General features: G+C 38.4%; 1 protein-coding gene across 1 annotated transcript in view; it reads right to left on the reverse strand.

The window, feature by feature from the left end:
• SIPA1L1 (signal induced proliferation associated 1 like 1) overlaps positions 1–23643 on the reverse strand; it is a 312113-nt gene that overhangs the window by 63969 nt on the left and 224501 nt on the right. Inside the window, exons 8-12 of the mRNA XM_054567334.1 lie at positions 22974–23148; positions 14128–14231; positions 10642–10799; positions 980–1553; positions 89–363 (exon numbers count right to left, since the gene is read on the reverse strand). Of these exons, the coding sequence (XP_054423309.1) occupies positions 89–363; positions 980–1553; positions 10642–10799; positions 14128–14231; positions 22974–23148 (1286 nt within the window). The remainder of the gene's footprint in view (positions 1–88; positions 364–979; positions 1554–10641; positions 10800–14127; positions 14232–22973; positions 23149–23643) is intronic.

Below are 23643 nucleotides of genomic sequence, written 5' to 3' on the forward strand. Positions count from 1 at the left end.
CCCGCGCCCCTACCCAGCAGGAGCCCTTCTACGTGAAACATAGACGCGGCCCTGGGCTCCAGGCTCACAGCTGCCAAGGCAGACCTACCTCCGCGGGGTGCAGTCATCATGGGGCGGGATGATGACAACCTTCACCGTGACGGACGTTCTCAGGAGATCGATCATCTGCTCATGGCTCAGGGTGGCCACCGCCACCTTGCAGATCTCCACCAGCCGGCTGCCCTGCCTCAGCCCCGCCTGCCAGGCATAGCCGTAGGGCTCCACATCCGCCACGATGCCCTCGTAGTTGACATGGAAGCCGAGCTGTCCTAGCCCATTCCTGCGTAGAGTCATCTCCACCGATTCACAACCTTTTGACACAAACTAGATGAGGAAACAAGAGGTAGCATGGTTTAATGACACAGGGTATTAAGTGGTAGACATGGCCTGGCAAAACACTGTAAGCAGTGTCATTTCTGAATACTCTACTGCCAGCTGAACAGCCGTCTGGTTATCTCCCCTACTCTAGTTTCAGTTCATTAGGCCAAAAGGAACATGCTTATTGCATCCAAAGAACTCAATAGCTTCACTGAAATTACAAGGAAACCTCAAACAGAAACCTACAAGGAAGGGGCAGACAAGAGAAACCATATTCTACTACTCATTTTGTCCTTAAGAAATTCAAGGCGGCAGATGCCCAATCAAACAATTCTTTTCAACAACTAAAGCAGACTGGCTGGGCTACCTCATCAGTCATGTGGGCAGCGGGATCAGGTCACATGCAAATGGGTCTCTCTCTCTCACCACACACGCACATACGCACACAGTAAGTGTGCCTCTCCCGCTTGTTCTAAGATAAGCTTGGTGTTGCTTCACATCATCAAGGGGAGTTTTCAAGGAGCTAATAAACAGTACAAGCTTCAGTAACTTGGCTCTGGTCTGTACTGAAAGCTTTGTAAAAGGGAAACTGCATAGGGGTAAGTGGGAGGGAAAGACTCACCTGTAGCCTTTTGACAATTTCCTTGATATCCTCATTGTTAATGAAACTCTCTACCGAAACACATTCCCCTCGTTCGTAGAAGATTTTGAGGTTGGTATCAGTTGAAGTCCACCCTATCACGTCTCTGCAGGAGCAGTTGAAAACCACACTCTTTGTTTCCTGTTCAATGAGGATGATGAACTCATTGGAGATTCCCAGAAGGCAGTCTATTTCCATAGCCTTGTTGTAGTCTTTGGCACGGAGAGCCCACACAATGGCCCCCATGCTGCTGAGCTCGGCTCCTGGGTATGGCTTAGACTTTTCCTTCTTCTTGGAGGCCAGAGAGATGAAAGGGAACTTGCCAGATGGGTCAATAGGGGTGTTGGTAACATTCTTTTCTGCCAGATCTTTCAGGTACTCCTGGCGCGTCCGAGTTGCCATAGCCCGGAACTTTTCTGATTTATGAGCAGCGTTTTCTGCATTTATCACTTTGGCCAAAAGGAAGTCCCTGAACACATTTGACTTAGGGAAAGTGACTCCTTTGGGGATGGGAGGTCCAAAGGAAGGCACATCTCTGGACCTGGTGACAGCCACACTACAAGGGAGAAAAGCAAAGATCAAAGAGAAAGGGGTGAGTCAACAATTCTCAGTCTCAAAGCGTGAGAATAAAATACACTTTCCCCAAGACTAAGATGTCCCTCAAAAGGAAAAGAACTGTCATTGTCCCACAAGAAATAATGCACATTTCCAATTAATATGAGCACATTTTTTTATTCAACCACATTTAGGATTTATAGAACAATTTTTTTCTAGGCCAAAAAACTTAAAAATAAAAATATTATTTTCATTGACAGATGGCAAGCCAACCATAACTCCATGGAAAAAAAATATTTACTGACTTAGTCTTCATAAAAAGACAAGATTTTAAATATCTACTGATTATTTCCAAGAGGAGTTACTATAATCGCATGACCTTTCAGAATAAGCATAGATTCTCGAAGAACATTAACGTGGTCTTCATTTGAGATAAGATGCCCATAAGTGGAGAGCATACCGTGAAAAATATAAGATACATGACATAAGGGACATGGGTTAAAATTCTTTCTAACTAAACAAACATTACTTGTTGGCCTATATGTCAGGTATTATGCAACAAACCAAAAGCATAATTTAAAAGTTAAAATTGACATTTGAATAAGATATTAAAATAACTTTGATCTTTATAGTAATAGCAACAGTGCTTTAAAATCTTATTTTTAAACTGAGCTGCTCTTTGGTCCACACTCACTTTTGGTGTTTGACCATTTGTTTGTGAAGACAGTATTTTCCTTTTCCCATTCCTTTAAGCAAGGCTGATTTAAGAAAGCATGTTCCAGTCATTTCGGTATGTTGCTAAAATTGGGCCTAAGAAAAGGATCATATGAGCATCTGTAATAACCTATTATTTTTAATCTCAGAAGGAAAAAGAATTTCCTAAAACAACAAGAACAGAAGTTAAATAACAACAAAGAGGCTGTTTGTCTTCTATCATGTTCCATGATCTTGTCCAGGGCTGCAGCAAAGTTTGAGAGTGCTGGAAATGACGATTCTAACAGGTCAAACTCTCTCCTTTCAAATTACTTAACTATTTAAAAGTGAGTCAATTATACGATTGTACTACATATTAGAAGAGCAGTACAAACCTGTTTCTTCTGAACTCCCAGAATGGAAAGAACATACACAGCATGCATCTTTCAAATTAAATTGAAGCACTCTGCTTCATTATTTTATATATACATTATATATTTTATATTATATATAAAATTATATATATTATATATATATAATATATATATATAGCCTTTGCTTTTCAAAAAAAGAGATTACTTCTTATGACAATAGAATAACAATTAAAAACAGCAACCTCAGGATACAAATTATATATTTTGTCAGAAAATGCCACGGAATGGCCTATTTGTTGCTTTTCAGAAATTTATTTTTTTTAAAAAAAGACTACCTACTTCACTTCATGACAAACAAAGGTAGCAAGCCAACACTCCATTTTTTTAACTGGAGAAAGAATTCACAGAAACCTCCACATGCATTATACCCTAATTATACCAGTATTAGAGAAGCAATTTCTCTTGTCTATTGTGAACTCTCTGGCTTAAATTCTGACAGCTGTATAATTTGAATTTGATCACATTTTTTTTTTTTTTTTAAGTCAAGCAAAGATGATAAAATTCAGATTTGCTGGCTTTTCTAAGAGGAATCCTGTGAGGATCCAGAAATATTTAACATCTTTCGTTTTTAAATTGGCAATTTCTTTTCTTGCTAATTTCACTTTGTTATTTTTTTCTCAAGAAGCAGCTGTGATTTTATTTTAAATAAGGAGAGGAAAATACTTGGCAGGGGGTATGAATATGAGCACCATTCATCCACTTGCCCCTTAAACTCACTGGCTTTCCACAGATTCATTTATTAACTGATGGAACTTGAGACATATACTGAAAACCCAGCAATAATTAGAAACCTCTAGAATGCACTATGAGGAAAAGAACCAAATCCTTAACCTGTAATTATCACTGATTCACCATGTTAGGGAGGTAAATAATACAGACACTAAAATCAGCTTTACATCATTAGAAACAGAATCCTCATTGAAGAAGGTGAGGAAGATGGTACCCTAGAATGCTCTTTTCAAATAAAGGGTTTTGTTTTGGGTAAATCCAACTTTCAAGGTTTTCTACAAGGTTAAAAGCCTGTTGAGTTATATGCCACAAATTCTGAATGCTTGATAATAAGGCTGCCTAAAGCTAAGTAGAAAGAGTATTTTTGTCTGTATAAGAAATGTTTCTAGAATTCCAGCTTGCTATATATAGGTACTTAAAATGTATTAATTTTACATTGTTCTTGCTATTTTAAAAAGCAGATTCCAAAGGGCTTCTGCTTGGCATTCTCATGTTTGTTGTGCGTGCAATATTGTATCTCCTTAGAAATCATACATTCTTTAAAATCACAGCCATGCCTTATTTACCCGGAATCATTGAGGGTTAGGATGTTCTACTAAAGAGGGTTATCTGGAGGACGGACAGACAGACAGACAGAAGTTCAGAGGCTAAAACAGTTATGGAAAGTGAGCACTAGAAGGAAAGGAAACTTGGAGAATTCAATGTTCCTCAAACTATGCCAATAAAATCTTGAGTTTCATCTTAAAATTCATCGTGATTTTGCATTCTATTGAAGAATATTTGTGTTCCTTTTAACACAAAATATGTTCTGTGTCCAAAATCTTGGAGTACGACTGAGGGACCAGGAAGGTGTTCTGTGTCTTACTCATCTGATATATCCTTGAACCTGCATTTGAACAGCTGGTACAAATTCTTCATTTCTCCAGGAAACAGACTCAGAGAAGTAAAATGATTTGCCCAGAGCTTGTTAGAGCCAGGATTGGAATTTGAGCTTCTGGACAGTCAACAGCCTGCTCTATGACAAGGCCACACTTATTTTCCCTGAAAGAACATTTTTAAACCTCCCAGTCTTGAGGTACTTGCAAAATGGACCATCCATAAAAGTCACAAGGCCAAAGAGATCACCCTTAGGCTGTTTCTAATGGGCCTGGACCCTGTAACATTTGCTTCATCCAAACACTTTGGATGAAGTAGCAATTCTCGATACCCAGAGCCAATTTCCAGTTAATACATGGGAATGTTACAGACACATCTGAACATAAGTCTCAATGGAAAAAAGTGATAAGACACCTGAACTTTTGAAACACCATAGAACAGCAATAAACAATTCCCATCCCCCCAAAAAATTTAAAAGGAAGGGGATTTAGCATCACAACTGTAGAGGGAAATTTCCTTTTCTTGGAGCCTGGATCAGGTTTCCAGCTTTTTAAGAAAGCAGAGCAGGGGGAAGGAGAGAAAAGACCGGTGGCAAAATGAACGTGTGCCCCCCATTCCCTGCCTGGGGGCTCTTGCCTTCTCATAGCATTCATTCACCATCATTCACTCAACACCAGCTACACACGAGGCACCGTGCTGCTGTTGGGGATCAATGATGAGGTGCCACAGGCTCCAGAAGCTCAAAGGCTGGTGGGGGCTATAGCCAGTGGTTTGCATGCTCCCCTGCGGAGGTGCAAGGTGCTACTGGAAACGCTTAGGAAAAGCACTTCAGCTAGCCCTGGGAGGTGAGGGGAGCCTTCCAGAAAAAAAGAAAAGCAGTAATTCACCGGAGGAAGGAGGGTGTGTGAGGAGAGCAGTCCTGCCCAGACAGCAGCACGTGCAAAGAGGAGGGGCAGAGTACGGTGTGTTCTGGGAGCTGTCAGTAGCTCCACATGTCTCAAGGATGAGAAAGAGGGTGAGGAGAGGACTGGCTGAGGTGCCAGTGGAGGCTGAGACAGGGGAGGCTAGACCGGCAGTCTGAACTTTTCCCTAAGGGGGTTAGGTATGCATGTAGAGTGATGTGTTCAGATCTTTGTCTGAGGAAGTTCAGCTACATTGGACAATAGGAATGCTAATTATTCATGGCTTGGAATAGACATTCTGAAAGAAATTTCCACCACTTGACCCACTTTGATTTCTCCTGCTAGTTGAAGCTTGCATATTTATTTATTTTTATTCAAAAGAAGAAAAGAAAAAGTGTATGGGCATTTAAAGTGCATGCAGCACACTCCCTGCCTCCATGAGATACTTTACTTATGAGATTTTAAGATGTCAAGCAACCTTCCACTGCACAGGAAGGGAAATTTAAGATCTGAGAGGTTTAACAATCTGGTCTGATTCCAAGTGCTTTTTGGGCTACATCATACTAACTCCTTTCAGCATGTATTACATTTTAACCACTGGATACGGAAATCTTTCCGAGAGGAACAACACATATTTCTACCTCGCTAAACATAGTTACTGACCATAATGTAACATTTATTTCAAAGGCTCAGAGTCATTATTATAAACACATTACTATACTAGTTCTAAAATTAGTAATTCTTTAATTTCATCAAATAGCAAGTCAATGTTCCAATTTTCAATTAAAACATTGTACGATTTATTAATAGCTTTTTTGTCTCAATTCGTGCCAAATAAGGCCAACACATTGCAATTAATTCTATCTTTAAAAAAATTTATATTCTGTTTATTCCACTCCACCTCTCTCACGTTGTTTTTCTTGTAATTTATTTATCGACAAAATTAGGCTGTTTGTCACACAGAGCTGTCTGGAGTGTGAATTTTGCTGAATACAAACCTGCTCTGTCTTTTGTATTTCCCTTAAATTGGCTTCTCTAAAGGTTTGATCATATTCTGATTCAATTTTGTTTTAGGTGGGGGATGGGGTGGGGACAGGACTAATTAATTCATGGGTTGCGTTCTCCCATTAAGTTACATTGGTCTCTTTTGGTGATATTTGCAGCAGCCTTTCATGATTAATGCCTATATCCATTAATTCATTAGTTGTCAAAAAATGGTGAACAATAATTTTGCACTGTTTTTGCACAGTGAGGCCCTCAGGTGTGAGTGAAGTATATTTGGTTGGTTGTTCTCAAACCAAATGACCCCAGATTGCAGTGCTTATTAAATTTGTATTTTTGATATGAATAGTTTTTCTGCATCCCCCTTATCAGTAATCACTTACCGATGTTTTCAGTATATCCTTTATGCCACTAAACAGCTTCTTTATCTTTTTGATTCGTTGCATCTAACCTGCTCCATCAACTGGGACCAGACAATTAAGCTCATTGTAATCACACAAAAAACAAACAATAGAGACTGGAGGGCTGTCTTATCAGAGATGGGCATAAGCTTTAGTACACAGGCTTAGTGATTAATTTCTTAGTTCTTGGCTCTACTACTCAAGGTTAGCTGGCCGCTGTAATTCGTATGAATTAGTCAGTTTTTCCTACAGAAACTTTCCAGGGAGAGGAAACACCCGTTCCAGGGCCTCATTTCCATATCTACCATAAGGATTTTCTCTCTTGGTTCCCTTGTTGCATCCCAGGGCCTTGAATAGTGCCTAACACATATATGACAAGGTCTGTCAAGAAATGGTGACAAATAAATGAATAACAACAACAAGTTCTAAATTTGTCTTTTTGAAATTACCTTGTATGGTTACATTGGATAAATTTTCCTAAAACTTTGTTTATATTGTACAGTGTTATTTGATGCCCTAGAATTCTAAGAGTCTCTACTGGCTAGTAAGCTTTCATACAGTAGTAGTCTTCTTACTCTACTTTCTACCTTCCTGTGGCTACACTTCCATATATTCCGCTGGACTCTTCTAGAATTATTTGTTTTCCCCACTGAATTCCATCCATCTGTGCTTTGAAACACACACCAACTCCCATTTTCTCATGAAACGTTTCTTATGACTTACGTCTATACAGATCCCACACATCTCTGCACAATTATAGCAAGAAGCTCCTTCGAGAAAACAACTTTCGCACTTTCTACAGTGCAGGCACTGGGTAGATGTCAGTAAATAAACTCTCACAGTGGGGAGAGTGGGGAACAAGAGGTTTTAAATGATAAAGAGCATTTCAATTACTCTACATCACTTAGGGATATTCACATAAATTTAAATAAAATTTAAATTAAAAGATTTAATGAAATTAAATATTAGTATAAGTAAAATTAACAAAAATTAGTATAAGTAAGTCCATCGTTAAACTCTTCAACCAAAGTACTCCTAATGAAAGGGGTCCATACATTCCCTAGGAGTTTATCCCTAGGAGTTTGGGGAGTGGCTCAGCTATGAGAAAACTCACAGGTATAAAAACTCTTTGAAGACCCATGTTTTATCTTAAAATCGATACAAATTTTCCATTCTACTTCATAATATTGTACTTTTCATGAGAAAATAAACCCATTCACACCCTTTCTCCCAAGCATTAAAGACCACGAGAGAGGTTCCCTCCTTCTTCTGGGCCACTGAACCTCTCTGACCTCACCTCGCGCACCGGGGAAACTTGCCTACCTCAGTTGGAGAAGGACTGAAAAAATTAATGCACCTTACGTTTACAACAGGAAAAGATCACTATTTTAGTTGCTTGTGATTCCTTCAGTGAAGTTACAAACTGATTATGCTGGCTTCGATTTACAAAAGGGCAAAGTTCAGTTTCTAAGCAGTGAACTGTGTCTCCAAACAAGCTTGGCAACTAGGAGACTGAGACTGCCTGTGTGGCTTTGAGCAGAGTGTTTGGGGTCCCCCTGCAGGGGCTCCCAGCATCGGGGTTAAGGAGATGGGCTCTCCAGGCAACACATTAAAAGTGAAAAGAAGACAGCAAAAATCATGATTGCTAGGGCTGGGTGGGGGGGAGGGGTGCAGGCTTGAAAAAACAGGTGTCACCTCCTCCTCCAGCCAAGTGGTGAAGAAGGTGGAGAGAACTTTCCTCCTTATCCTTCTGTGGAGACTAGCACTGGCCCCATGTGGCTACTGAGCACTCCAAATGTGGCTAGTGGGACTAAGGAATATTAAAGTATATTAAATTTTAAAAGTTGACACTCGATTCAGTTCTGTAAAGAGGTTTTTTAAAAGCATGCTTAGAAAAATATGAGTATGTGAATCTACTTTTCCAACTGAAAATTTTAAGAAATCTAAATCCAGATTATTCCCAATAAAAACTGAGTGAGCAGTAAGTCTAAAATGCATCCTAGATTTCATAGTCTTAGTCCAAAAACTTAAGTATCTCGATAACTTTAAAATTAAAAAATTACTTGTTGAAATAATATTCAGGTATTAGCAGGTAAATAAAATATATTAGTGGGTCAAAAACATATCATTAAAATTTTACCTATTTCTTGTTACTTTATTTTTTAAAAATATTTTATTTATTTATTTTTAGAGAGAGGGGAAGGGAGGGAGAACCAGAGGGAAAGAAACATCAATGTGTGGTTGCCTCTTGCACGCCCTCTACTGGGGACCTGGCCTGCAACCCAGGCATGTGCCCTGACTGGGAATCGAACTGGCAACCCTTGGTTTTCAAACAAGCACTCAATCCACTGAGTCACACCAGCCAGGGCTATTTCTTGTTACTTTAAAAAGCATGGCTATTAACAAATATATAATTATATATATATTATATTGCATTATATAATGCAGTTGCATTATATTTCTAGTGGATACAAAGGCTTTTTGAAGAAGAATCCCTCCTTAAAGGGAGCTACATAGGTTCCTGTATTCCCAAACTTCTAGTGACCATTCACAAAGGTTTAGCTTTCTATATACAAAATAGCATGGAATCCTTTGCAGGAACACAATACAGGTCGCATGTTACAATGGCTTGAGGAATTTTCTAACTGCAAACGGTTATCCATCTCAATTATCGTCAAATGTCCTACATTTATTTTTTCATTCCACACCTAACTAAAGCAGCTTTCAGAGGCCATATTCTTGAGAAGAGGCTTCAGATCCAGGTCTCCTCTGTTTATGTTTTCACCCCTAAGCCTAGGAAACCACAGACTTAGCTGGTATGTCAGCAGCAGGGGCAGCAAAGACCCCTGCTTCCCATGGCATCTGAGTGAGGCACTAGGAGGCTGGGCTCTAGAGTCAGACTCAGTGCATGTGAACCTCAGCTCCGCCCAGTACCAGCTGACCTCAGACAAGTTACCTCTCCCCACATGCTTAATTTTCCTCACCTGAAAAAGGGGATGGAAACAGTACCTACATCATAGGTGTTTTAAATGAGGGAACACATGTAAAGTGCCTAGAATAGCTCAGGGCTTATAATAAGATCTCAACATATGCAGTTATTATGGAATATCCAAGGGCAGTGACAGCCAGCAGTAGTCTAAAATAATAACCTTTATTTGTTTTGTTCCTTGAACTTGCTCACTCTATGCCTATAATTAACTTGCATTACATGTAGAATTAGACAGTTGTGGATCTCACAACAATCCAATTACCAGTCTGTGTAGGCCACTTTCTGCAGAGGTGGCTATATAATTAAAAAATACATATTCAAAATTAACAAAGCCCCATCTTCCAAATTTTAGGGACTGATCTCATAAAATTTCATATTTTGAAAGGATAGATTCATATTAGGAACATCTTACAAAGGCTAGAATATGCTTTCAAGTCTTTCTTTGGTACTACCCCCTATCAACCCAGCATCTTACTCGACACCAAACCCCTCCAGTATTTTTGCACAAAGGCCTCTCTGCAGATAGATGCCTGAATTCTGAGACTCGTGAGACTAGGTCAACGAGGGACATTGAAACAATTCCACCAAATGCTTAATAAAGCAAAGAAATGCCTCTAACATTGCAACCAGAAATCTTAGAGTGAATCAGTCCTCAGCAAGGGTTTAGGCTCTTTGAATGTTTAGTAATAAATAATAATAATAAAAAAGAAAAAAACCACCTTCTCATCCCTACTTGTTAAGATCAGTCTTCTCTGTTCTTGCCATGCCAAAAGCAAAATACAATTAGCAGTATGAGTAATTAGTTGGTGACCAGATGGCACAGATGAAGGATCCCACCTAAGGAGGAGGTGCGAATGGAAACGGCAGGTGTCTAACCAACATGTCTGGGTAATGTCACTGCCATCAGGTTACGTCACCATGTGAATAAACCATCAGCACGCACAGTGTAAAGACAAAAATAAGTAGTAAGAGACTTCCTATTGCCCATTAGAAAAGCAGAGCTGGACGGGCCCGCCTGTGTGCCCAGCCGGTGCCCACCGGGCCACTGTGGCAGCACCCATACCTGTAACAGACACTGTCCGTGCAGGGGTTGTGAACCCGGACGATGACGAAAACGTGCTGAAAGTGGGATCGAATGTTTTTTGGGCTGAATGGCTGTGCTCCAGGCTCTTGGAAAACAATTGTTACGATATCATTTCCAATATGCCGCTTCCGTAGGAGCTAAAAGAAAAAAATAAGCAAATATAAATAATGTTTTGCTTTTTCCTCCTCAGTTCTCTAATGTAACAGTATTTAAAACATTCATTATTAATCAGTGCATATTAAGGTACGTAATCTACACGGTTACTGTCAATATTTAGCCCGCCTTTTCATTCCAACCAAGGAAGAATGTGGAAAAGAATATTCTGAAATTTACATAACATACATAGCTGATTCAAATACATCTATCCAATATCTGGCATATTATTCCAAGTCCCAGTGTCTCTGACTCCTTAGTTTCCATAACAACAGTTTCGTTCCATTTTCATATAAGAAAGGAACTTGCCATAGGGAAAATTTTTTTAGAGATGAGAATGGCTGAAGTAATTACAACACAATTTATGTTCTGCTTTAATTAGCTCCATTTGAAGAAACATGGCAAAGGTGTTTTCTGATATCTTTTTGTGTCATAAACTGGGAAAGTAGAAATTAGTAATATTCCAGAATGTTGTAACAATTTAAAAACAGGTTAAAATTCAAGTTTAAACAGCATCTTTAATTATAGTGAAAGCTACTTAAGACCACCTAATGTCCAACATTAAATGCTGTTTAGGAAAGTTGGCTTTCAAATTCAGGCACCCAGATCGTTCTAGACCAATGCCTTTTCAGGAGGCATTTACTAGATAGTTTAATATTATGAAGAAAAAATAAATGAATTTTGTATTTCTCGTGTTTATTACACTGAGGCTTTTATAAGAAGGAAAATAACATGACATTTATATAAACTATCCACCATTAGACACAAGCCTGAACTTATAAAACTTGTTTTTAAATGAGGAACCAAATTTTTTATTTTTTTAAGTTTTTTTTTTTAATTGTTCAAATACATTTGTCTCCATTTTCCCGCCACCACTTTCCCCCGCCCCACCCACCCCCACCTCCCACCCTCAGTCCTTCCCCACTTTGGCTTTGTCCAGGGGTTCTTTATACATGTTCTTAATTTGACCCTTCCCCTACTTTTCCCCATTCATTTATAAAACTTTAAAAAAATTCTCCAGTGACTCTAACTTACATAAACTACATACCAGTAAAATCAATGATCTAGTATTGGCTGCCAGCTGAGAGAAACAATGGCCTTTTAGATTAGGGTTGAGAATTGGGAGTTAGAATGTTCAGAAAATGTACTTTTAACCTTAGGAATTTTAAAGAATCCCAAATTAACCTCTGTTCAGGCCATTTACTTCATTTCTACACATGACATATTATCAGATGTTACTGAAATAAAGGCTAGTCTGTATTGATTGCTACACAGAATATACTCATTATTAAAGATTATTAATCCACTCAGGATCACATACATACCAAAAGCACATACAATTTGTCTCTGCATTATGTCATTCCTGGCTACATGATGTCATTGTCTATTTGATAGGTTCTTTCTTCAAACTATAGCTTGATATGTATTAGTAATGTCTTAATAAAGGACCCAAGTAGAAATAAATCTATCCATCTCACATTAAATAAATGAAAATATTTATAAACAAATTCTTACAAAAAGATTTTTTAGAAAAGATTCTATTTATTTTTAAAGAGAAGGGAAGGGAGGGAGAGAGGGAGAGAAACACCGATGTGACAGAGCAACATCGATAGGTTGCCTCCAGCACGCACCGCAACCAGGGGCTGAACCTGCAACCTGGGCATGTTGCCCTGCCTGGGAATTTAACCAGCAGCCTTTCACTTTGTGGGACGATGCCCAACCTACTGAGCCACACCAGTCAGGGTACAGAAAGATTGTAAAAGATGCATTCTCTCTGGTTTTCCCCGCAAGCATAAAGTAATCTCTATAGAGGAAGTAATTTCTTTAGCTAGAAAATGAAAATTTCTTTTTTTATTATTGTTCTATTACAGTTGTCCCAATTTTCCCCTGTTGCTAAAATTTGTTAATATGTAACAATACCAATTATGCTTTCATTCTAATTTAGGAAGATGATATTTTCCCTTGATTGGACTTCAAAATTAAATAATTTAAGTAGCTGCCCATTTAAATGCCAACTCACTCTGCTTAGCGTTTCAACTCATGTAGTTAGAATAAACCATTAATTGAATCTTGTTAATAATCAGGTAGAGAAAGACTTTATCTCCTCTTTAAAGATCATTTGTCAATGTTACTAAATCTTTTGTCTACTGACTGGTCAGAATAAGTTTAGCACATTTTTCTTAGCATGATGTTTTTCCTCTCAGAGAAATCTGAAACTTGGAATTTGCATAAAACAAATTGTCAACAAACTCAGATCAGAGAATTTATCTTAAAATTGGCTTATTTCAGAGTTATAGCTGATTCACTGTTTTGCTTCCTATTTTTGATTACTTTGGTAATCATAACAGGCAAAACTTTATTACCCAGATTTGTGATTTAATCAAACAAAAAGTGACAAAGTGTTAGATGAGATCTGTGTTTGGTTAAATTTTATGAAAGTGGCTGTGATTCATTCTGCAGCAGGCCCGTATTCTGTCAGTACAAAAACTGACAATAACAAAATCCATACCCATTTTAAGGTCAGAAGTAATATTGGACTCCTTGTGTTTATAATAGTTGTTGAAAGGACAGTAACTCTGGTTCTTTTAAATTTCAGTTTGGTATCATTTATTTTGAAATCTTTTTTTAAAAACAACTACCATATACCCTAAAACAATACTTACTGCCAGTTTCCATTTTGCTCTGTAACAATCTGACACTTCTTAGTTTCCACACTGCAGTGGCTACAATTGAATAATAGGCATTGTGCTTTTACATGTTTTATAAAGAAACTGTGTATGATATGCATAAATGCAATTGTTATTTATGTCCTTTGCTATTTCCTGACAAACATTTCAAGAAAAAATTTTTCTGAGATCCCACTGCCACTTACTCTACTTTTTCTCCGCATTAGTGTACCAAACCTCCTTTGCAATAGGAAATGAAACATCAATACTTTCCTGCTCTGTACAGGGGCCTCTTGAGATGAAACTTCACCCACTCATATACGTTCTTTGCAACCCTGCAGAGTCATCTAATCACCGTGATTTCAACTTGTTCTCTTCAGATTTCATAAAAAACTCAATCTCCGTGGGTGAAAAGCAAGCGATTAATTCACAAAGCTATCCAGCTGGCTGTTAACCTAGAATTTGTGTCTCTTCATTTTGTTTTCAGCTCATTTGCTGTTTCTTACTTCCACAATGTAAAAAGTTTCCTGCTGCTATGGCAGGTGCAACATTAAATTCTGGTTTAAGATTTTACAAACTTGCCACTTAGGCTTCTGGGGGAAATAAAACAAGGGTGAAGAAACACAATAACACAAGGATCTCTTACCTGTTGCTTGTTGTTGGGTGTGTATGGCAGCATGGTAGAAACATGGAACATAATTTCATAGTCTTTGTATGTTGTATAGAGAGAATGGGTTCCAGTGGAGTCAGCTACAGTAAAAATAATAATTATAATAATAAAATAATACAAGAATGATAACATGATTATAAGAATAGGGAAAATAGTTAACATAAAAGAACTATCCCAAAACAAAGGAGATAGTTTATGATGAAAAGATCCAAGACAAGATCGAGAATAGGTGTTCTCACTCATTTTTCTGTACCTTGATTCTCTTTGGCAGTCTAGTGAAGCTCAGAATAATATTTATAAATGCATAAAATAAAATACGTAAGGTTTAAACAAATCAATTATATTGAAAATTCAGGTATCAAAATAATTTTAAAATAAGATACAATAACAAAAGATTTATTTAACAAGTTTTAGCAGCTGGTCTAATAACTATTATAAATTTGTAGTGCTGCAGTTTTTTAAGATATCTATAATAACCTACAATATGATCTGAAAAGACCTGTGCTTTCTTTTGACAATAAAATAACAGGTAGAGCTTATACTAACTACTGTGGTTTGTTGCCTACATTCTTAATTGAAGGAAATGCTGAATTTTACTGAGGGGTTGTGGACCCTGAGGGAGAAGATACCCTCCAAGGAGGACTCCTGATGGCTAACTGGGCTCAAACGTGAAAACAGAGCCTAGCAGCTCTTTCTAACCTGCAGCCTCTCATGTAAGCCATGCTTTATGGAGAGGCCTGCACTGTGTTCCTGCCATCTAGCCAGCCCTTACAAAGGAGTTTCTGGAATCATATTTCAACCAATAGAACTGAGACCTTCCCTGTGCATTAGCATCTTTTCCAACCGATCACTAACAGAACTAAGACTTTCCCTGTCCAAACAGAGCCACACAGCTATATCCCCATTGGCATCTTCTCCAACCAGTCAGGACAGTGCTTTTTGGACCAATCACATGGTGAGGATTTGGAGTTCTCATCTGCATGTGGAGGGACCAAACAGGGACCAGGGTGGGCACTTCTGTAAGTCAGCTCCCCTCTGGCTCAGGGAGGGAACTTCCCTTTCCACAGCAGACTGCATTTTCCCAGCTAGTGCTGAAACACCAAAGACAAAACAATGAAGACATCTCTCGGACCAGCCGAGCGCAGAGACGAGCAGGCAGAACAGGGCGGGGCTGTCTAGCCAGAGAAGCACCTTGCCCTAGGGCGGCCTCGCTGCCGGGTCACCTCAAGGCCATTCCACAGCCATGTTGTTTTTACAGCTTTGCTGTATCACAATTGAGCTGTTTGCACTGAATAAAGTTTCCTTCTTCACCACGCCCCAAATTGGGGACTCCTGTTGGTGTTGAATCAGCACCATGACCATCAGGTCACAGGTCAAGGAAAATAAATGTAAAATTATTTCTCATTTAAGTTTATAAATTTCTGACTTCTTTCCACAGACATCAAGGTAAGAACATCTTTTCAAATATTTCTGATTCAAGCAAGAAAACTACTTTGTTCTTAACAAATAGACTGAAATTTAACATGATTGTAACAATGAATAACATAGGTATTACAGCAACATGTAACAATTTTTAAAGACTGTTCTATCTACTCTCATCTTCCTTAAGGGGGGAAAAATATCTCTACTCCCTTAATCATGAACAAATCAATGTGCCCCTAAATACCTGGAAACCAGAGAATTACCAATTGCTCTACTGAAAGGAACTACCTTTAGATTTGAAGGACCAGGATTTACAAGCTGCTAAATGAACAGAAGCGCATTCATCCTGGATCAACCCAAACCTCCCTCACCCATAATTTTGAGGACCAAAACACGTCACTGAATTTTAGAGAATGATGCTACAAGACAAAGTCTCTGGCATATAATTTCAAAAGGATAGTAGGTCTCAACATTTAGCACGCACACGGTCTCTTCGGGAGCTAGTTTAAAAGACAAATTCCCATGTCTCACCCCCAGAAACATTGCTCACTAAGTGTAGCGCTGAGTAGAGGAATCTATTTTAATAAACACCCCCGGGGAGCCAGTAATGCAGTGGCTCCACTGCCCCTCAGGCACTGCTCCGAGAATAGACCGCAGGGTAACTTGCAGACGCTTGTAAAGAAGCTCTAGAGCCCTGAGTTTCAATCTTGAGCTTCTTGGAGGATCTTAATTTTGAAGCTGACATAAAGTGCAAAGGCTTTTAAAAACAAGCTAAAAGAAGAATAAAGTAAAGGCTCCTTTTCAAAAATAGCAAAAATATGTACCAACATATATAACTCTCCAAGAAAAATATCTTCTAAAATGTTAATGATTACCATCACACACACACCCCCCAAATTACTACAATAAATAACTGAACTATTTAAGACAGGTCATGAGTCTGAAGAACTTATCTATTGCTAAGGATCCTTGCTATAAATACCTCTAGAACAAATTAGTACATTTTAAAATTTTAAAGTGAATGTGTCAGCTTTGACATGTACTTACATGTGTTTCAAGTCAATTTTAAGCAAAATTAATGAACTAGAAAAAAATGGTCAGCCCCTATCCATTTATTGCATTTTGCTTCATATGTCTGTCTAATTCTAAGAGGATTGCTGCCAGAGAGGAAAACTCCAGTCAGAAAGCCCTGAAGATAATTTGTTTTTGTTTCTAGTTCTTTCTCTTCCTCCTCTGCATGCCTTGTTTTATGTAATGTATGTTGCTTGAGCAGCCTTTTTTCTAGAGACCTTAGAAAACCCCAGTTTTGCTGATAATTTAAACCAGTGTGGAAACAGTTTCAAAAGCTTTAAAGATGAAACTAGGGCCAAAAGAATGAAATTTTCCTTTCTGAGAAGAAAGGAATTCCCAAATCTTGAAATTACTACATACATAATGGAATTGCTAAACTTTACCAGAAAGAATGGAAAATGAAATCTTGCTATATTCACTAAAGAATAAGGCATCCAATGTTGTTATTATATTTTTAATAACCTTAAAACCCTGAAACCATGAAAAATGTAATGGAATGACAATCAGGAAAATGACAAATCCTTTTTTCTTTGGGTGAAGAGTATATTGAGCAATTTTTAAGGGAAAAATGTCTGTACAAGAGGAATGAAAAGAAGATAATGATTCTTCATATTCGTATGGAGCTTTCAAACTTAAAAAGTGAATTCAGGCAGCATACGGGTCATCTTGATAATCATGAGGTTTGCCTCTAAGTCATCCTACTAGCAAGTGGTGTATATCCACTATTAAGGTCAGCATTCTATGCTAAGCCGTAGAAAGTAAAATTTCTAATATTTAAACTAGATGATAAGAAGACATTGAATCATTTAGGAATGATAAGAACAGTCTTCTCAGCTGCTTTGAAAAGTATAGATAAGTGAAAATATCCTACACATTAGGTAGGCATTTCTATTGGAAGACGGTATGAACAGGTTAATAAGCTTGCAGAGCAGTTCCAGAGATGGTCAATGCTGTGTCATCCTTGACTTCTCTTTTGGCTCAACTCTTTTGCTTTTAGTTAATCCAAAACTTGGAGGATAAAGGTGTACATGTATGAATCTGAATCAGGAAAAAGCTAGTTAGACTCTTATATAACCACTCTCTGAGGGTTACTAATGGATATGTTTGAGTTAAGAAAAGGTAAGTGAAGGAAAACAAGCCTACGCAATTGACTTTTGGAAAGTTCCTAGTTTTAAAGATTTGTGAACACAAGGAGAAAAGTAATCTTGTTAAATAAACGAATGTAGACTAATACAGTCAATAGAATGAAGAAACCTTAAGCTCAGTTTGTTCATGTCCTCACCATTGGAGAACACATCAAATGCCAAGACAAAAATCACAGGTTGTGGGTCTGACTCTTACCAGAGTTTGCAACATTATAATAGGTAGCTGCTGGGCACCACCCACGGAAGACCCCCGAGCTCCCATCCATGCCTCAGGCTCTGAGTCAGCGCTCAGAAACACAGCCAGGGATTGATCTCTGGGATGCTGCCTTGGATTTGTGAGGGGGCACACTTCTGCCCTGGGGTACCATTTCTCTTACTCACTAATGAAATATTCAGGAAAGTCAAGAATTCCACCTGAGTTCCATCTAGCATATTTACTAATATTTTTCCATGTATCTTTAGCCATGATTAGGAGATGAGTTAACTTTAACCTCAGTGAGGACGGTGGTCGAGAAGAGTCTGTGCTAACCTTTGCCATGACAGGCAAATCCATACTCTGTGTCAGTGTCAGGAATCTGTGAATGTGCAAGAGGATGACTTCAGGCTTCTCAACACTGCTAATATACTGAGAGGACAGGACAAGAGAAGGGGCGAGGCTGATACATAGGATACTACACTTTCTACCTACTGCTCACATGGCAAGATACCTGCATTTACCTGGGTTCCCAACTTGGAAGTAAGAAGATCTGAATCTGAATGCCAGTAGCATCATTTGCTAAATTACCACAAACAAGCCACTTTACATTGTCTCTGCTCCTATATAATCTCACTGTTCTGAGGATTAAGTGAAATAATGTATATGAATGTTATAGCCCATAAAAGATGATCAAGAAATGTGTTGATAAGAATTTAAAATTCTGTGCAGGCAAAAAGTGTAGTTTCCTTAAATAAGGCCTTCTATATATTTTAATTTCTTTGCCAAGTGCATCTCAGGAACACTCAAAGAAGAAGACCTTACACTATAACACAATTCACAGTTAAGGAGGTTAAAAAAGAACCCTCTTCTTCATCAGTCTCCAGGACTCCAAGGAGCCCTTTCCATGTGCAAAGCTTTTAAAGATCTAGTTTCACCCTTTTCCCTATCAAAGTTTAAATATTCCAAGTAAAGAAGCGTTTATTTTATGAAAAGTCTTAATGTCTTCTCTAAGACCCTGAATCTCAATGTTTTTTTAACAACACACACTTAAAAAATGGGAGAAGAAACAAGCATTCACTAATATTGTAGCAAATTAATGAAGGCTTTAAAGGAATGATTAACATAGGGCTTCTAAGTCTCTTATGTGCTGACTTAACAAATAAGCCTCAGGCAAAAAAGAATTTCCAAAATAATAATCCACACGCACAGCTTAAAATAAGGGTGGTCTCCAGCTTTCAAATAACAAACTGCTTGGTGGGAAGTTTATTTTTGTATTTACTTCGGAGTGAGAGGATTCAGTCTGTAAGTTCCTAGAAGCTATGTCATCCAAGTAAGGAAACAGGAAAAGGAACCAAAACTACTGCAAACTTCTTCATTATAGAACTCTTCCAACCTCTGACACACTTGTAGCTTATTTGTTAGAAATCCTTATTTCTGAGATGGGAAATGGACTTTGTAAAAAAAAAAAAAAAAAAAAATGGGGGAAAAAGAATGGTTCCGTAACTCCATCAAGTCTTCCTTCCTTAGGCCTCTCTCTCCTTTACAAAGCACTAAAATATGAATATAGTTATAGTTCAGGACAAGTAGAACGGTCTCATGAGATGGCTTGGGTATTTTTGGCCCAAGGGCTCAGAGAGGGGAAGACAGAGCCAAAAGGCAGAGCTCTGGGCTTCGCTGGGCTTAATTCTACATTTGTGTTTTCTCTGAGTACTTCATTAACTGTATCACTAGGATCTGTTCATTTTCCCTAATGCTTACTAGCTGCCTAACCATGGACTTGTTGGTTAATTAAAAAAAAAAATTTTTGTAAAAGGGGGGCTAACTGATATCTCCTAGGGTTTGTGGAGATTACATGAGATGGCATCTATGAAAAGTATCAGGGGCTTCCCTTTCTGGCCATAACAGTACTTAGTACAGAACTTGCTCTCCCATTGTAAGTAAGTAGAAAAGGTGACAACATATCTGAAGCAACTGTTCACACATTTTACAATAGGTAGCACTGCACAGTGATCCTTCAGAAAGGAGAATCAAAGGTGAGCCCTCTGATTCTACTTGGCTTTCCACCGCGGCGGGGGCACTTTGGGAACAATGGCACAGAACAGGGCTTTGAGGAGGGAGCCCAAAATAGGCCCGTGTTTAGGAAGCCTGTGGTGGCTGGTATTTGCTGAGGACAGTACCACAGAGGAGAAAGAGGTTCACAATCTGCATAGGGACCCCCTACAATATGCTGGCTGAATATTAAACTGCACATTTATAGAGTGAAATTCCAAAGTAATGCAAAGAAAAACTATTAGTGAAAGAACCATTACCAGAGAACTATAAGCCAAACAGTTGTCACAGTTGACATGGGAGGGCCTCAGCAGAGACACCTCACTGAGTATGCAGGCATTCATGTGCAAGGGAAGTCATGCCTTAGTGGTAAAGCTAAATTAGCTCTGCTTCAATAAAGCTCAAGAATAAGATTCATGAAGATCAGGCTGTTCTATAATTTAACTGCCTACCAGAACAAAATTCAACACATCCATACATTCTACAGTGAAAGATTTATAATGTCTACTACCAGGCATATGAGGCAGAAAAATGTAACTCAGAGGCAGGAGAAAATTCCAAATGACAGAGATGATGGAATCAGCTCATGAAGACTTTAAAAGCAGCTGTTGGAAGTATGTTCAAGGATTTAAAGGACAATATGAACTTAATGAGGAGTAAATGGAAAATATAAGAGAATCAAATGTAACTGAAAATTACAATATTCTAAATGAAAATTTCACTGACTTGGATTAACAGCAGATTAAAACACCGTGGAAGAAAAGAAAAACAGTGAATTTGGATATATATTAATAGGAATTATACGAACAAAAACATACAGAAAAACCAGTTAAAAACTAAATCAGTGGTGTCTCATTATAATTGGAGATTGAGAGGGAAGGGGGAGGCAGAAAAAATAGAGAAATGAAGATTGGCAAATAATATTTTAATTTGATGAAGACTCCAAATCCACAGATCTAAGTGACTTCTACATTGTCACATGTAGATGACCTCACTGTTTAAGAATGTTTGTTCATTGTCTCTTTTTAAGGATTACCCTGAAAGAAAAAGTTTCTTGACACAAAATAAAGCTAGATGAAGTGTAGTGCTATTACCTCACAATGCACGGAGCAAAGCCCCACCTCCCCTGTGCGTGTGCTGCGGCCAGGAAGGGGCCAGGAAGGGGCTGCTGGCGCGTGCAGGGGCTGGCTGTTCCCTATTTCTGTGGTCTGGTATTTAACACCTGTTTAAATGATGACACTAAGGGTTCCGTCTACTTTTTGACCATTTAGCTTGGAGTAAGAGAGATAAATATACATAGTGTCTTCTTCAGGGCTTTAGAATAAAAACCCTTTCCTAATTTTCACTCACTTTAAGAAATGCAACACTGAAGGAACAGACAACTAGGAACTTGTCCCCAAAGCTATGCTCTGAAAGGCCACAAGGAGCCTTAAAGGAGAGTAGGTTAGTGAAGAGGAAGCCTTCCCTGCTGCGTGTAGAATATAACGGGAAACCTGGCTGTCCAGGCTCACCCTCTCTAGCCTTTACTGTCATTGAAATATTGGGGCAAAACACCCACAGAATGATTCTTTTGCTTATCCATGGCCTTACTCAGTGCCACAGTGCTCAGGTATGGCCTTGCTATACATTTCTCACATTGTTTTTCATCATCAAGAGGTGGCTAGGAATGGGTAAATACACAAATAATATATAATCTTATCTTTCCTGAAGTGGCCATTCATTTACAGAATCAGGGTGCTTACTACATTCTCTTCCCAGACCTTTTCAGTAGCTCTTTGTGGTGATGATAATTTATATAATACAACAAACTGGGACAACATGAATGATCTGTACAGAGTAAATGTCAGAATATCTGGATAAAAAGAGTTTAAGGACATATTGAAATTTAAAGGACAAATTGAGATTTAAAATTTTGTGCAGCTGCAAGCAGAGCATGGAATGTTAAAATAATATTTAAGAGTCTAGGCTATCTATGGGTTTAATAGTCTCTCTAACATGTCGTTTCCAAGTTGGCAACAGCAAAACCATGGCAACAGGAAATTCTTCCCTGCAGTAGTTTATGAATGCTTTTCTGTTTTCATGACTCAACTTCTTATTTAATTTCCTGTGCGGAAAATCAGAGAGATTACTACAGACTGCGATACAGATGTGCTAATCCAAAGACCTTCTCAAAGAAAAAGGTCGCAGATGTATATCCAGATCCATCCAGACAACTTAAAATTGCCTTCACATAGCCACACAGCTGTTCTTGACATACTCTAATCAAAACAGGTACTTGTGAACTTAACTATTTTATTAATGACTTGGGGAGTGAGAGTAGACAACCTTGTATGCTCATGAGCAGTAAGTAAATAGATTGCTTCATTACTATGCTTTTAATCAACACATTTTATGAGCCAAACTAATACTGAACTAAGAAGCTTATTTTCTTAGAGATTTGACAATGGACAATAATAATATAAAATAAACAAACAAAGCCCTCCTAGATTGTAAAAGAATACAAAAATGAATAAGAAGAACCATGCAAAGCCTCACTCAGAGATAAGCATGAGGATTATGAAATGCATTAATGGAAGCTGAAAATTCTAGGGCTTATGACCAGATGGTTTTAAACTGCTAGAGTTTTTAATCACTTTAACATTCAGCTAAATACAGTGGGATTTAGGCCACACTGTCCAGAAGCAACTCTGCACCCACTACTCTGTTCCGTCCACACCTCTGACAACACTGTTGTTTAGTCTAACCCCAGATGCTTTGATTATGGTCTTCACTTATTCTGCAGCCACATACCTCCCTCTCCAGCTGCCTCTCCTTCCTCACTAGAAGTTTTCTGCAACAAGTGGTGGCAAGTGGTGGTGGTTTTATGGGCAATTGAGCAGGTGAACATCAACACAGCAGGAGGAAAATAAACCTAGTAGGAAGATCTAAGTTTTTCTTACTTTTGGTGTCAAGCTGTGCACGATACTTCTCAAATCCTTTGAGCCGAACACGTTCTCCCAATAGCTGAAGGAATTCTTCAAAGGCTGGGCCAGCTGATTCATTGTTGTACATCTCTTCCTCGGTGCTCTGTCCAGCTTTGCAGTACATGATGCCGACTTTTTGCTGATAGTTCAGCTGTGAAGGCAGGCAACGCAATACAAATAAACAGAGGCCGATCTACTTTGGCTCACTTAAGTGCTACTAAGTCCTGTAGAGCACATGCCCATCAAAGAACTAACATCTCTATTCTTTTGAAGTCCACGTTTTACTTCTTCTATCTCTGTTCTAAACAACATAGTAGAGCAAACATCTGTAATTATAACCTTCATGAATTAAGAGGAAAGGCCGGAAAAATAAAATCTCCTGTATGTGAAGATCATGCATCATTAGAACAAATGATACTTTACGGGATTTTCTGTTGATGGATTACAGAGTACAAGATAAGACTATAAAAAACACCTTGACAATAAAAGACAATTCTTTTTCAATGATCTTCCCATCCCCGCTCATCCTTTTAAAAGAAAAGCCTTTACAAATTTAAAAGCAGAGGCTCACTTTACAGAAGTTTAAAATAAATTGTTTTGCCCTACAAAGCTCATTAATGTCCTTGCAATTTTTTTTTTTTTTTGG

Source organism: Pteronotus mesoamericanus, unplaced genomic scaffold (assembly GCF_021234165.1).
Source record: "Pteronotus mesoamericanus isolate MK-2021 breed Mesoamerican mustached bat unplaced genomic scaffold, CSHL_Meso_final contig_182, whole genome shotgun sequence".
NCBI classification, from domain to species: Eukaryota; Metazoa; Chordata; class Mammalia; order Chiroptera; family Mormoopidae; genus Pteronotus; species Pteronotus mesoamericanus.